The sequence below is a fragment of the Mytilus californianus genome, unplaced genomic scaffold, assembly GCF_021869535.1.
Source record: "Mytilus californianus isolate M0D057914Y unplaced genomic scaffold, xbMytCali1.0.p SCAF_1, whole genome shotgun sequence".
Taxonomy (NCBI): domain Eukaryota; kingdom Metazoa; phylum Mollusca; class Bivalvia; order Mytilida; family Mytilidae; genus Mytilus; species Mytilus californianus.
Window position 1 is genome coordinate 16817771 of NW_026262581.1, and position 13826 is coordinate 16831596.

The 13826-nt window shown below is 31.2% G+C and overlaps 1 protein-coding gene across 2 annotated transcripts in view; it reads right to left on the minus strand.

Moving 5' to 3' along the window:
• Window positions 1–13826, minus strand: part of LOC127700159 (copine-8-like) — a 37698-nt gene that overhangs the window by 15367 nt on the left and 8505 nt on the right. For both annotated transcript variants that reach the window (XM_052203586.1, XM_052203577.1), the window contains exons 2-8: window positions 8778–8865; window positions 8145–8248; window positions 4591–4630; window positions 2993–3066; window positions 2541–2569; window positions 1802–1830; window positions 1351–1454 (exon numbers count right to left, since the gene is read on the minus strand). In XM_052203586.1, the coding sequence (XP_052059546.1) occupies window positions 1351–1454; window positions 1802–1830; window positions 2541–2569; window positions 2993–3066; window positions 4591–4630; window positions 8145–8248; window positions 8778–8865 (468 nt within the window). The remainder of the gene's footprint in view (window positions 1–1350; window positions 1455–1801; window positions 1831–2540; window positions 2570–2992; window positions 3067–4590; window positions 4631–8144; window positions 8249–8777; window positions 8866–13826) is intronic.

A 13826-nucleotide genomic window follows, 5' to 3' on the forward strand; every position in this document is an offset into this window, starting at 1 on the left:
AGTCTGATGGAAATATTGGGTGCAAGTACATTTGTCAAGTGAAAGCTTTTACTCATTAAAAATCCATTAAAAATCAGAATATATAATGATGATAATATAATTGAATTTGAAAGTTTGAGGTAAGGTGAAACAGTGCAAGGACTACAATAAAATTGTTACCCTGTTCTGAAATTGATAAAAAAAACATTCAATATCAAAGTTTATGAAAGCATCAGCAATTAATGAAATACTTAAAGCGCCATTCAACTGTTAAGAAAAAGAAATAAATGTTTGCTTGTCTTGGTATTTAAAAAATTCTTCTGACATAATAAAGCTTTGAGAAATGTAAATCATTCAGACTTATAAAACAATAGCCAGCAATGTATATGGACTGCTCACATATGAGAAATAGCTACAATGTTAACAAAAAACATAAACACATAGAAAGAAATGTTAACTTGTATTGAAATATTAGCTTGGTATACCTATACATGTATGAGCAAAGATAAAAATTAGTACAGAAATTTTTAGTTTGAATATATATATTTACAATGAATCGACAAGCTGAAAACACAAAAAGGTTGTAAGTCAGAAGCCTTGTCAGTGGTTATTTAGGTGTAAGACAGTGTTTTTGTTCTTTTTTTCAAAACTTGTTCAATCTCTGGCCATTTTGCAGATTTACAAATGGCACCGATTTTTATCTTTGTATAAATATTGAAATTTGACTTCTAGATATCATTTAAAGTTTAATGTTTTAATAGGTTGCTGTCTCAAACATCTGTTTGTAAATGTATTTAGATAAACAATTGATTAAAATCTGAAGATGCATATTTATATCTGATATTAAAGTATTGAGATTTTCAGAAACTAATTTGTTCCTGGAATCTTTAAATAAATGCCATCTATAGTTGTTAAAAAAGAGAACAGTACTCAAAATCTACAGTTGCATAAATGATATGTCATACATATAATGTTTTAATAAGGAAACATTAAAAAAAAAATCATATTTTATAAAAGAAGTTGACAAAATCAAGTACTTTCATAAGTTTTTGTTATATATAAAATGTATGTCATGTTTGGTAAAGTTATTTTGGGGAGGGGTTTCTCTTTATGAGGTAATTTTTTTGCTATTTTTTCTTGATACAAATGTAAAATATTTGTAGCATAATCTTCCAGTGTTACGAAACAGAAGTTCCGTCATAATATAAGTTCCAAGTGGAAAAAATACTCTGTAATATTATTTCCACTGGAACAAATATTTATACAGTATTTGGAACAAATATTACCGTATTTAAGGAGGGATTCAACTTTAATAGATTTTAGCCATGGCAGTTCAAAACATACAGGTGTGAAGTCTCAATTAATATTTACCTGTTATCTTCATTTGCCTTGTAAAAAATCAGGAATGGATCAGACTTTCCAAGAAAATCTTTCTTGTCCAACTTGGTAGCATTAAAATGTAATGTTGCTGATTCCTATCAATAACAACAAAACATTTGTGTATTTCAGTATCAATCCATTTATGTGTTTTAGTGACTTTAAATCAAGAATCTATATTTTTTACATAAATCCTAAGATTGATATGAATATAAGAACTTATGGAGTAAACCTAAGTCTGTAGCAAATAAACAAAATATAATAACAAATAAGACCACCACACAAACTCTGTAAATTTTGGAGAAATAAGAAATATATCTACAGAAGGTGCAAGTGGATAATTTCTTTTTTAAATATTTAAGAACAAGTGGAAGATATATAATTTCTGTCAAATTTGTAAAACACTTAGTTTCATATTCATTCAGATGACCTCAAAATAATTTACCTTGCAGGAGCTGACCTCTTCTGCTCTAACTGAAATTAGAACATAAATTATATTATGAGTGCACATTTATGTATTCATTGCTGATTATTCATGTGTGATTACTCAGAGATTTTAAAATTTATAATACTTGAACATATAAAGAATAGACTGTGTAATGCTGAAACCAATATTCCTTGTCCTCAGTGCATTCCCGGGTTGTGAATAGAAAATGCTATACCGAAATTGTCAGGTTTAACTACAATAAATCTGAAGGCAAATAGTGGTTAGTTTTTAGAGAATGTCAAGCTCAATGAGTCCAGAAGACCTTTTTAAATTTTTGTAATCTTTAAAACAGGGAAAAGTCTAAATTCACATTGTCCAGACTACAAAAGTTGACTTTACTGAAGTTACACACTCTACCTACTCTTTCAGTTCAGTTAAAAGTGTAAACAAAACTCATCAATTTAGTATAAATGTGATATACTGTTACTCTTGTTGACACTATGCAAATACATGAAATATTTGTGACTGGATGTTTAAGCAACATATAATCAATAGTTCTTTTCAACAATAAAGTTTTTCAGAAGAAATACTATTTCTGTAGATAATTTAAGTTATGCATTAAATATATTTTAAGCTACTTAGTAACAATTATCATTTTTTATTCTTTATCACACGAATGCTTGAAAAACATTGTTGAAACTGTTTAATACATCTTCCTTAACACAGGCCTATCTCATCAAATACAGATATTTCTTACCTGTAATTTGTCCCAATCCTTTAATACCTCTAAAATAAAAAGGTGAGACACATGATGCACTAAGTGGGATTATGCTCAAAGATTTTTGTAGAAACTGACAGACCAAATATGAACTGTAAACTGTGCACTTATCAAAACAGACCCTTATTTACAATAAATCTGCCTACACTGTAAGAAATAAAATTTCAGTTAAAATGAATCTTCAAGTCTGAGATTATTATATTTTGACTTAAATCTTATGAGAAAAACTAGACTTAAGTTTAAGATTTCAAAGAAGTCCAAGTCTTAACATTTTGTAAGCAATTCTCATGATTTCTTTTTTTGTGTGGAATTAATAACGTTCCTTTCCCCTGTAGATTTTAAATTGTGTTTCTAAATCCTTATACTAAAAATGTACCAGACACAAAAACATGTAAAGTGAAGACTTGAATTTTTGTAAAATGTCAACTTACTCTAATTTTTTTTCAATCTTTCCTCCGAGCCCCACAATTTCTCCTAAGGTGCACTCGAGTCTTCCTAAAAAGTCCTAGAATACAAAATTAATATAAAAATCAGTTTTAAAGAAAAGTTATTTGCATAGTTTACAGCACGTCACATTTAATATCCTGTCAGGAAATTTGTAATGAAAAAACATAACATGGAGAACTAGGTCACATCAAACTTGTTTGACTTTCATAAATTGAGATCAAATTGCTAAATAACTATCAATGCAAACCTCATTTTTAAAACAGATCTGAAAATTTGGAATATTTTAAAACAGAATTTTAACTAGTTTTGACCTGCTTAATACAGTCTGGAAAAATAAGAAGCATTTCTTAATTTTATATTTACATTTATATATTTTATATCTATTTTAAAAGGTAAATTAAAAGAAAAATTTCATTTCTATTTTTTTTAAATAAAAGTTGTTTATTCTCCTCTTTATTCATAAAGATATTGCTGGAAATGAATAATGACAATGTGCTCTATGATTAACTCTGCAACAAAAGTTGGCACATTCTGCCTTTATTACAGCAAATATCTAAATCAAGGTGTTAATCTAATACTAAAGTTATTTTTATATTGCTGTTATCTGTATGAGAATACATCAACACTCCTCATTCACAACATAATTCAAAATTGTGGTAAAGTTAAGAAAATCATGAAAACCTCACAATATCTTTATGTGTTTGTCATAAGTTGGGAACCTTGTCAATGGTTGTCTTTTGTCATATCTCTTTTTATTTTGTTATTTGTAGAATTTGGTGGTAGATCTCTGATAGTGTGGCGTCCATTTAACTGAACTAGTATATATTATTGTTTAGGGGCCAGCTGAAGCCTGCCTCTAGGTGCGATATTTTCTTGCTGCGTTGAAGACCCATCGATGGCCTTGGGATGTTTTCTGCTCTTTGGTTGGGTTGTTGTCTCTTTGACACATTCTCCGTTTCCATTCTCAATTCTATCTTTAAAATTGTTTACAGCTTTATTCCACTCCTGGTAATTTAGAACTTGACATATTACATTTTGTATATATAAATACCTGTCTAACACCTTTATTCCACTCCTGGTAATTTATAACTTGACATATTACATTTTGTATATATAAATACCTGTCTAACACCTTTATTCCACTCCTGGTAATTTAGAGCTTGACATATTACATTTTATATATATAAATACCTGTCTAACACCTTTATTCCACTCCTGGTAATTTTGAACTTGACATATTACATTTTGTATATATAAATACCTGTCTAACACCTTTATTCCACTCCTGGTAATTTAGAGCTTGACATATTACATTTTGTATAAATACCTATCTAGACCTCTAAATGTTTCTTTGTAATTGTGTCACTGCACCTCGCCTATTTTTTTCATGACAAATAATTGGTCTAAAAACACATTTTCATTTTTACCTAAATGACTGTGATGTGTGACCTGATTTCTAATTGACATCACCAGAATCTTTCTCTAGTATTCACTAGTTAATATGCACATGTATGTCTTAGGGTTACTTCTAACATGAGACAAATATGAAAGTGAAAGTGTTCAAGGTTTTTTTTTATCTCACCTGAGCTTCAAGTCTAGAGCTTGGAGAATCTACATCATAACTGTAACAGAGAATGCAATTATTGAAACAAACAATAACGATTTGAGCAAAATAAATATGAATCATTCTGAAAAAAGAATATGATAAAAGATGGTAGCATCAATATCAATAATACATGTAGCTATCAACACAAATTTTATGTTTATACTTTTGGATTTGTGCTTGTTTTTTGTTTTAATATTTACAAATACTTATACGAGCTAAAAGGCAACTAGCATATATTTTTCATTTCCTATTGTTAATTATCTATTTTTAGATGGTGACGTTCCTTTGTCACCATCTTATGGTGTTTATATATCTCAACTTGTTCGATTCGCTCGTGTATGTAACAACGTATTTGATTTCAACGAAAGAAATCTCTGTATTACTGAAAAATTATTACACCAGGGTTTTCGATATCACAAACTAGTCAAAACATTTACTAAATTTTATCATCGGTACAAGGACATCATTCGTATATATAAATCAACATGCAGACATCTTATACGTTCAGGTATTTCACATCCAATATTTTATGGTAATATTCTTTACAAAGCACAAAAATGTCGGCATTCACCTCAAAAGCTAACCAAACCTTTAAACAGACTTATTCGGAAAGGATATAGTTACGATACTGTTGTCAAGTCATTAAGGATTGCATATTTTGGTATTAATATTGATTCACTCATAGGGTCTTTGCATTGGAAATTAACACATTTATTCTAAAACCAGTTATTGGCATGATACGGGTTATGTTCTTCTCATATATTTTATGATGGTATGATACTAAACCCCTTACGGGAGGGATTCTACTTGATTTTCATATGATGAAGACATAATCTTTCAATCAGTTTACCGGTAATTGAGGTCTGGAGCTGACATGTCAGTAACTGCTAGTCGTCCTTTGTTCATTTATGTATTATTGTCATTTTGCTTAGTTTCTTTTGTTACCTATTCTGATATCGGACACGGACATCTTTTGAACTGAGTTTTACTGTGCGTATTGCTATGTGTTTCTTTATTCTACATTGGCTAGAGGTATAGGGGGAGGGTTGAGATCTCACAAAACATATTTAACCCCGCCGCATTTTTGCGCCTTTTCCAAGTCAGGAGCCTCTGGCCTTTGTTAGTCTTGTATGTTTTTTAATTTTAGTTCATTTATATGTTTTGGAGTTTAGTGATACATCCATTTTCACTGAACTAGTACACAATTTTATTTAGGGGCCAGCTGAGGACCACCTCCGGGTGCGGGATTTTCTCGCTGCGATGAAGACCCATTGGTGGCCTTCGGCTATTGTCTCCTCTTTGGTCGGGTTGTTGTCTCTTTGACATATTCCCCATTTCCATTCTCAATTTTATTTTTATGTCCTGATTAAAAGATTTGCTGTTTGCAAATATCCTATAAAAATCATTTTAAAACAATTTGAACCTTTTAATACATTTCTGTTGGAGAGAATAATTTTGTTATCACTTAAATGTAAAAGCTTTGAATCAAATACATATGCTCTAAATATTGCAGTGAAAGGAAACACACTAACTTCTTTCTATTTATCTTCCTCCTGTGTATAGGAGCACATTAGCTATAATTGATTTCTAATTACATGCATAGCTGGGGTTTATGACATTCATTAATAACAAGTAGTGTGATTAAAAACAATGAGGGTATTGCTTTAGAAAGATATTTAATTAATGATAAGTATTTATATAATTAACAAATACAAAAGTAAATATTTGTAGGAAACTCAGTGGTACATGTATATGTTTAATATAGTAAATAAAAAAAACTCTAAATACTAAAATTGAACCGTAAAAAGTTTGTACGCGTTATGACCTGACATTTTCTTCTTCAATGCAGCTCATGACCAGCATTTCCAGTTTCAGGGGTTGACAGGTATGCACCTGGAAGAGGACCTGGCATTTGGTTATTAAGTAAAGTAACTTATGAAAATTTGTCTATTGACAATTAAATAATTGTGGAATGGTAAAAGGTACTTTAACTGATTTATAAGTCAAGAGGACAACTCTTTGATCTATTTTTAAGTGTATGAACAACATGTATGCAGGCCTGTAGCCAGGATGTATTTGAGGGTGGTATTTTGGGGGTCAAGACACTCTGAATTTAATAGTCAATTATAATCTGAAGCTTGACTAGTCGTTGATAGTATTTTTAATTTCCAGGGTGATTTTCAATATGTTGTGAACAAATATTACATTCATAAAAACAATTGTAAATGTAAGTTCTACAATCAGGGTTTGTCATTAACTTTTTTAACAACTTGACCTTCGTTCAAGTACCCATGATATATTACTTGTCCGAAAGAGATAACCCCTTGACTAAATTTTGTACTTTCTTAAGAAATTTTTTACTGCCATTTATGGACATAAAATCAGGTAAATGCCACTAAAAAAGGAATGAATTGTAGTGGATTACGAAAAGTGCTGTACCAAGCCACTTAAACCACACCAGTTCACCAGCAACCTTAAAGCAAACTCGAAGCAAAAATATATATGGTTTAAGTCATAACATATAATTTTGTAGTTGTCTGTGTTTATTATTTGTTGTTTAATTTGCAAGGACTTATTTGTCTATCCTGTACTGTTCTTATATACAAATTATTCAATCTACAACATCTCCATTAAAGTGTTTCAAAGATTCAATAAATCTCATATTCCTCTTTTTTACATTTCTATTTTTGGGGTTTTATCATGTCAGCTTTCCTTATTTTCTGTATTTTGCCAAAAACTCCACCAGAGATAGCTGTTGTGCCAACTATAATGGGGCTTGGGAATGTTATTTTAGAATTCAAATAAAATTCAATGGTGATTTCTTCATAAAAATTGGAACAAATAACCTTCATATTGTATCAAGTAAAATGTAATTTTAAAAAAATGGGGTCCATGTACTCGTTTTCAAGCTAATGATTAAAATCACTTGAAAACATGCATTTTTTCCTGATATGTCGCGGTTTGACGTCGTGAAAAATAACACTTTACGTTAGCAACGTCTTTATCTCCTCTGTAACTGTATCGTATGCCCTTAAATAAATATCACGGGTAAATGTATTTATATATATATCTTTATCTTTTTTTATTTCACTTTTGTTCAAGGTTTCAAAAATTGACGATGTTAAGGAGATTTAGAATTGTTATCATTAATTATTATTTCTCAGATAGATTTACTAAAATAGCTAGGTTCATAAAGAATGTGTCAACAACTGAATCGTACTCTGATTGGCCAATATTTTTAACTTGTCTATAGTTAGAAACAGAAAATACTAAAACAAAAATTTGTCAATATTGGTGGGGCTGATTGATATGATGATTTATTGATTAAAAGATAATTAATTAAGACTAGATTTTGTATTTTTCAGCATTTTTAACTTTTAATTTTTACTTGCCAATTGGACAAATACATGTACATTGAAGCTTTTACTTGCCCGATGATGACTTTTACCTGTCTGGGGTAATAAGACACCCATTAATGTCGAACTCTGACAATGATTTTCATGTTTGACTTGTAATGAGAGTTAACTTACATTTCAAATTTTAATTTCTGTGATTCTTCAAACATGAAATTCATCATGAATTTCTTGACAAAATCTGGATTTAAGCAGTCTTTTATCATTTCTGTTCTTCCAAACTGAAACAAATTATATTGTTGATTGTTATTTTTCACAAAAACTAGACAAAGTATGCATGCATATATATTGTTCAAAGACTCCAAACATTAGATTTAGTAAAATGTTGTGTTGAAGTATGACTTAAAATGATTTTGGCTGAAAGACACATTTTATGCCACAACCATGGTTATGATTTATTTCATTATGTAATTTATTGTTGTTGTTCCTGTCAAACTAAATACCTCAAGTTTTGCACAGTTAATAGGAGGTATAAAAAATGTAAATGTTAAAAATATAGGAATGAGCTTGGTAATTAAGGGCCATACCCATTTGACAACTGTCCTTGGTGAAAGAGAGACTAATGTGAATACATGACTAACAGAAAAGATTAATTACATGAAAAATCATCATAAAATGTACATATATAAATGCATTTTTTACTTCTTGAAAATATGTATTCAAATAATATGCATGATTTTAAGTATACATTTTGTACATGTCATTAACCCCCTTCCCATTCATCTTAAAGTTTTACCTTCGGAAACTTACCTCATGCCAAGAATTTGTACGAACATCTTTGTTATATAGAACACAAATTGGATCTGACTTTGAAAATGCATCTCTGTCTCGTAAATTTCTAAAATTAAAAAGAGCTACAAAATGTATTTGTATACCTTAAAAGCAGGCTATGACATAACAAGCTGAATACAAACAAGAACTTTGACCTTTCTAGCTCCTAGGTTTTCAAGCCTAAAATAGTTTGGTAGTGTCTCTTCTCTTACAAAAAGAAAATTGCATTTAATGTTCAGTTGTACATTATTATTGGGAAACTAATTTAATTTTTAAACACAGCTCTTTATTCTACAAAAACTTTTCAGACATACATGAACATGACATATGAACATAATCCAGACATCTATAAAAGAACAGAGTTCCAATGTCCCCCCTTTGCACATATTTTATCTATCCAAGGTACAAGTGCTATAACTAAAAAAAAACATTTTTTTTTATCTCTAAAACTTTTTATAAATTTTAGAGAAATGAAGGCTTCAGAGGAAATGCAATGTGATTTCCATTATAACAAGAATTCTGAGAGTATTGCATGGCAATACATAGTCCCCTATCGGTTAAAAATTCATTGTATAGGAACAAAATGCTACCTTGATCTATACCTTGTCATGGTGTAACTATATAACAAATATCAATCAATATCTTCAAGCATGACGAAAACTAGAGGCTCTAAAGAGCCTGTGTCGCTCACCTTGGTCTATGTGCATATTAAACAAAGGACATAGATGGATTCATGACAAAATTGTGTTTTGGTGATGGTGATGTGTTTGTAGATCTTACTTTACTGAACATTCTTGCTGCTTACAATTATCTCTATCTATAATGATCTTGGCCCAGTAGTTACAGTGGAAAATATTTTGTAAAAATTTACAAAAATTTATGAAAATTGTAAAAAATTGACTATAAAGGGCAATAACTCCTTAAGGGGTCAATTGACAATTTTGGTCATGTTGACTTATTTGTAGATCTTACTTTTCTGTACATTATTGCTGTTTACAGTTTATCTCTATCTATAATAATATTCAAGATAATAACCAAAAGCTGCAAAATTTTCTTAAAATTACCAATTCAGGGGCATCAACCCAACAACGTGTTGCCTGATTGGTCTGAAAATTTCAGGGCAGATAGATCTTGACTTAATAAACAATTTTATTCTTGTCAGATTTGCTCTAAATGCTTTGGTTTCAGAGATATGAGCCAAAAACTGCATTTTACCCTATGAACTATTTTTTAGCCATGTCAGCCATCTTGGTTCGCGGGCGGGGTCATCGGACACATTTTTTAAACTAAATACCCTAATGATGATTGTGGACGAGTTTGGTTAAATTTGTCTTAGTAGTTTCAGAGGAGAAGATTTTTGTAAAAGATTACAAAAATTTACGAAAAATGGTTAAAAATTGACTATAAAGGGCAATAACTCCTTAAGGGGTCAACTGACAATTTTGGTCATGTTGACTTATTTGTAGATCTTACTTTGCTGAACATTATTGCTGTTTACAGTTTACCTCTATCTATAATAATATTCAAGATAATAACCAATAAAATGCTTCGCTTGGCGCAGCTTGATACGACCGCAGAGGTCGAACCCTGAACAGTTGGGGCAAGTATGGACACAACATTCAAGCTTGATACAGCTCTGAATTTGGATTGTGATTAAATATTTGACACAGCATAGGTTTCTGACACAGAAAGAATGTGGTCTAAGAACTTCAATTTTTTTAATTTACCTATTATGGTCCAATGTCCAAAATCAAAATACATGGTTAGATTCAGCATATCAAAGAACCCCATATATTCAATTTTTGTTGAAATCAAACAAAGTTTAATTTTGGACCCCAACTTGGACAAACTTGAAAACTGGTCCCATAATCAAAAATCTAAACACATGTTTAGATTCACCATATCAAAGTACCCGAAGAATTCAATTTTTGTTAAAATCAAACTAAGTTTAATTTTGGACCCTTTGGACCTTAATGTAGACAAATTTAAAAAATGGGACCCTAAATTAAAAATCTAAAAACACAGTTAGATTTGGCATATCAAAGAACCCCAATAATTCAATTTTTGATGAAATCAAACAAAGTTTAATTTTGGACCCTTTTGACCTCAATATGAACCAATTTGATAGCGGGCCCACAAATAAAAAATCTAAATACATGGTAAGATTCAGCATATCAAAGAATCCCATATATTCAATTTTTGTTGAAATCAAACAAAGTTTAATTTTGGACCCCAATTTGGACCATCTTGAAAACTGGGCCAAAAATCTAAAATCTAAATACATGTTTAGATTCAGCATATCAAAGAACCCCATATATTCAATTTTTGTTGAAATCAAACAAAGTTTAATTTTGGACCCCAACTTGGACCAACTTGAAAACTGGTCCCATAATCAAAAATCTAAACACATGTTTAGATTCAGCATATCAAAGAACCCCAAAAATTCAATTTTTGTTAAAATCAAACTAAGTTTAATTTTGGACCCTTTGGACCTTAATGTAGACCAATTTAAAAAACAGGACCCAAAATTAAAAATCTGAATACACGGTTAGATTTGGCATATCAAAGAACCCCAATAATTCAATTTTTGATGAAATCAAACAAAGTTTAATTTTGGACCCTTTTGACCTCAATATGAACCAATTTGATAGCGGGCCCACAAATAAAAAATCTAATTACATGGTAAGATTCAGCATATCAAAGAACCCCATATATTCAATTTTTGTTGAAATCAAACAAAGTTTTATTTTGGGCCCCAATTTGGACCAACTTGAAAACTGGGCCAAAAATCTAAAATCTAAATACATGTTTAGATTCAGCATATCAAAGAACCCCATATATTCAATTTTTGTTGAAATCAAACAAAGTTTAATTTTGGACCCCAACTTGGACCAACTTGAAAACTGGGCCCATAATCAAAAATCTAAACACATGTTTAGATTCAGCATATCAAAGAACCCTAAGAATTCAATTTTTGTTAAAATCAAACTAAGTTTAATTTTGGACCCTTTGGACCTTAATGTAGACAAATTTAAAAAACGGGACCCAAAATTAAAAATCTAAATACACGGTTAGATTCGGCATATCAAAGAACCCCAATAATTCAATTTTTGATGAAATCAAACAAAGTTTAATTTTGGACCCTTTGGACCTCAATGTGGACCAATTTAAAAACGGGGCCCAAAATCCAAAAACTTAATACACGGTTAGATTCAGCATATCAAAGAACCCCAAGAATTCAAGAATAAAACCCCATTGAAATTGATCAAGAAATAAGCAATTTATACGAAGTATCTTCTTTTGCACAATACTGTGCAATTGAATATTTCTTGCTATTGCGCAATACTGTACAATTGACAATTTCTTGCTATTGCGCAATATTGTGCTATTGGATATTTCTTGCTATTGCGCAATACTGTTAAATTGAAGATTTCTTGCTATTGCGCAATACTGTGCAATTGAAGATTTCTTGCTATTGTGCAATACTGTGCAATTGAAAATTTCTTGCTATTGCACAATACTTATTATATAATAATTTACACATCCTGTTTGGTGTGTATCTCCTACCATATCATTATTATTTGCTTTTAAATATAAATCAGAAATAACCCAACTTAAAATGGAAAATTTTAAAAGAAAAAAAAAAGGAAAAAAAGAAAAAAAAAAAAAAAAAAAATCCCCCCCCCAAATTTTTTGAACCCCCTTATGATTCATCACCCCCAAACTCAATCCCAGCCTTCCCTTTGTGGTATGGTACCTTGCAGTACAATTTCAGAGAGATCCATACACTTGAACACAAGTTATTGTCTGGAAACTAGAAAAATGCTTATTTTTGGCCCCTTTTTGGCCCCCAATTCCTAAACGTTTCGGGCAATTACCCCCAAACTCAATTCCAGCTTTCCCTTTGTGATATGGAACCTTGTAGTACAATTTCAGAAATATCCAAACACTTACACACAAGTTATTGTCATGAAACTAGAAAAATGCTTGTTTTTTGCCCCTTTTTTGGCCCCTAATTCCTAAAATTTTGAGGCAATTACCCCCAAAATCAATAACAGCCTTCCCTTTGTGATATGGAACCTTGTGGTACAATGTCAGAGAGATCCACACACTTACACACAAGTTATTGTCTGAAAGTTACAAAAATGCTTATTTTTGGCCCCTTTTTGGCCCCTAATTCCTTAACTGTTGGTACCATAACCCCCAAAATCAATCCCAACCTTCCTTTTGTGGTATTGAACCTTATGGTGAAATTTCATGGAGATCCATTCACTTAAACTAAAGTTAGAGTGCGAAAACCAATGTGTCTTCGGACGACGCCGGACGACGACGACGACGACGACGACGCCAACGTCATACCAATATACGACCAAAAAATTTTTAATTTTTGCGGTCGTATAAAAACGGCAAAATTTCCTTAAAATTACCAATTCAGGGGCAGCAACCCAACAACGGGTTGTCAGATTCATCTGAAAATTTCAGGGCAGATAGATCTTGACCTGATAAACAATTTTATCCCATGTCAGATTTACTCTAAATGCTTTGGTTTCAGAGATATAAGCCAAAATCTACATTTTACCCCTATGTTCTATTTTTAGCCATGGCGGCCATCTTGGTTAGTTGGCCAGGTCACCGGACACATTTTTTAAACTAGATACCCTATTGATGATTGTGGACAAGTTTGGTCAAATTTGGCCCAGTAGTTTCAGAGGAGAAGATTTTTGTAAAAGTTTACGGACGAAGGACGACGGACGCAGGACGACGGACGACAGACGCAGGACGACGGACGACAAACGCAAAGTGATGAGAAAAGCTCACTTGACCTTTCAGGTCAGGTGAGCTAAAAAGTGTTGAAAACTGATTATTTAAGTCCAAGGACCATAACTCTGCACAAAATCATCAGACTGGAATAAAATTCGAACTTGATCTGTAACTTGTCATGATAAATCTACCTATCAAATCAATATCTTCAAGCATGACGAAAAAAAGTGCTGAAAACTGAATATTTAAGTGAATTCTCTAAGTCCA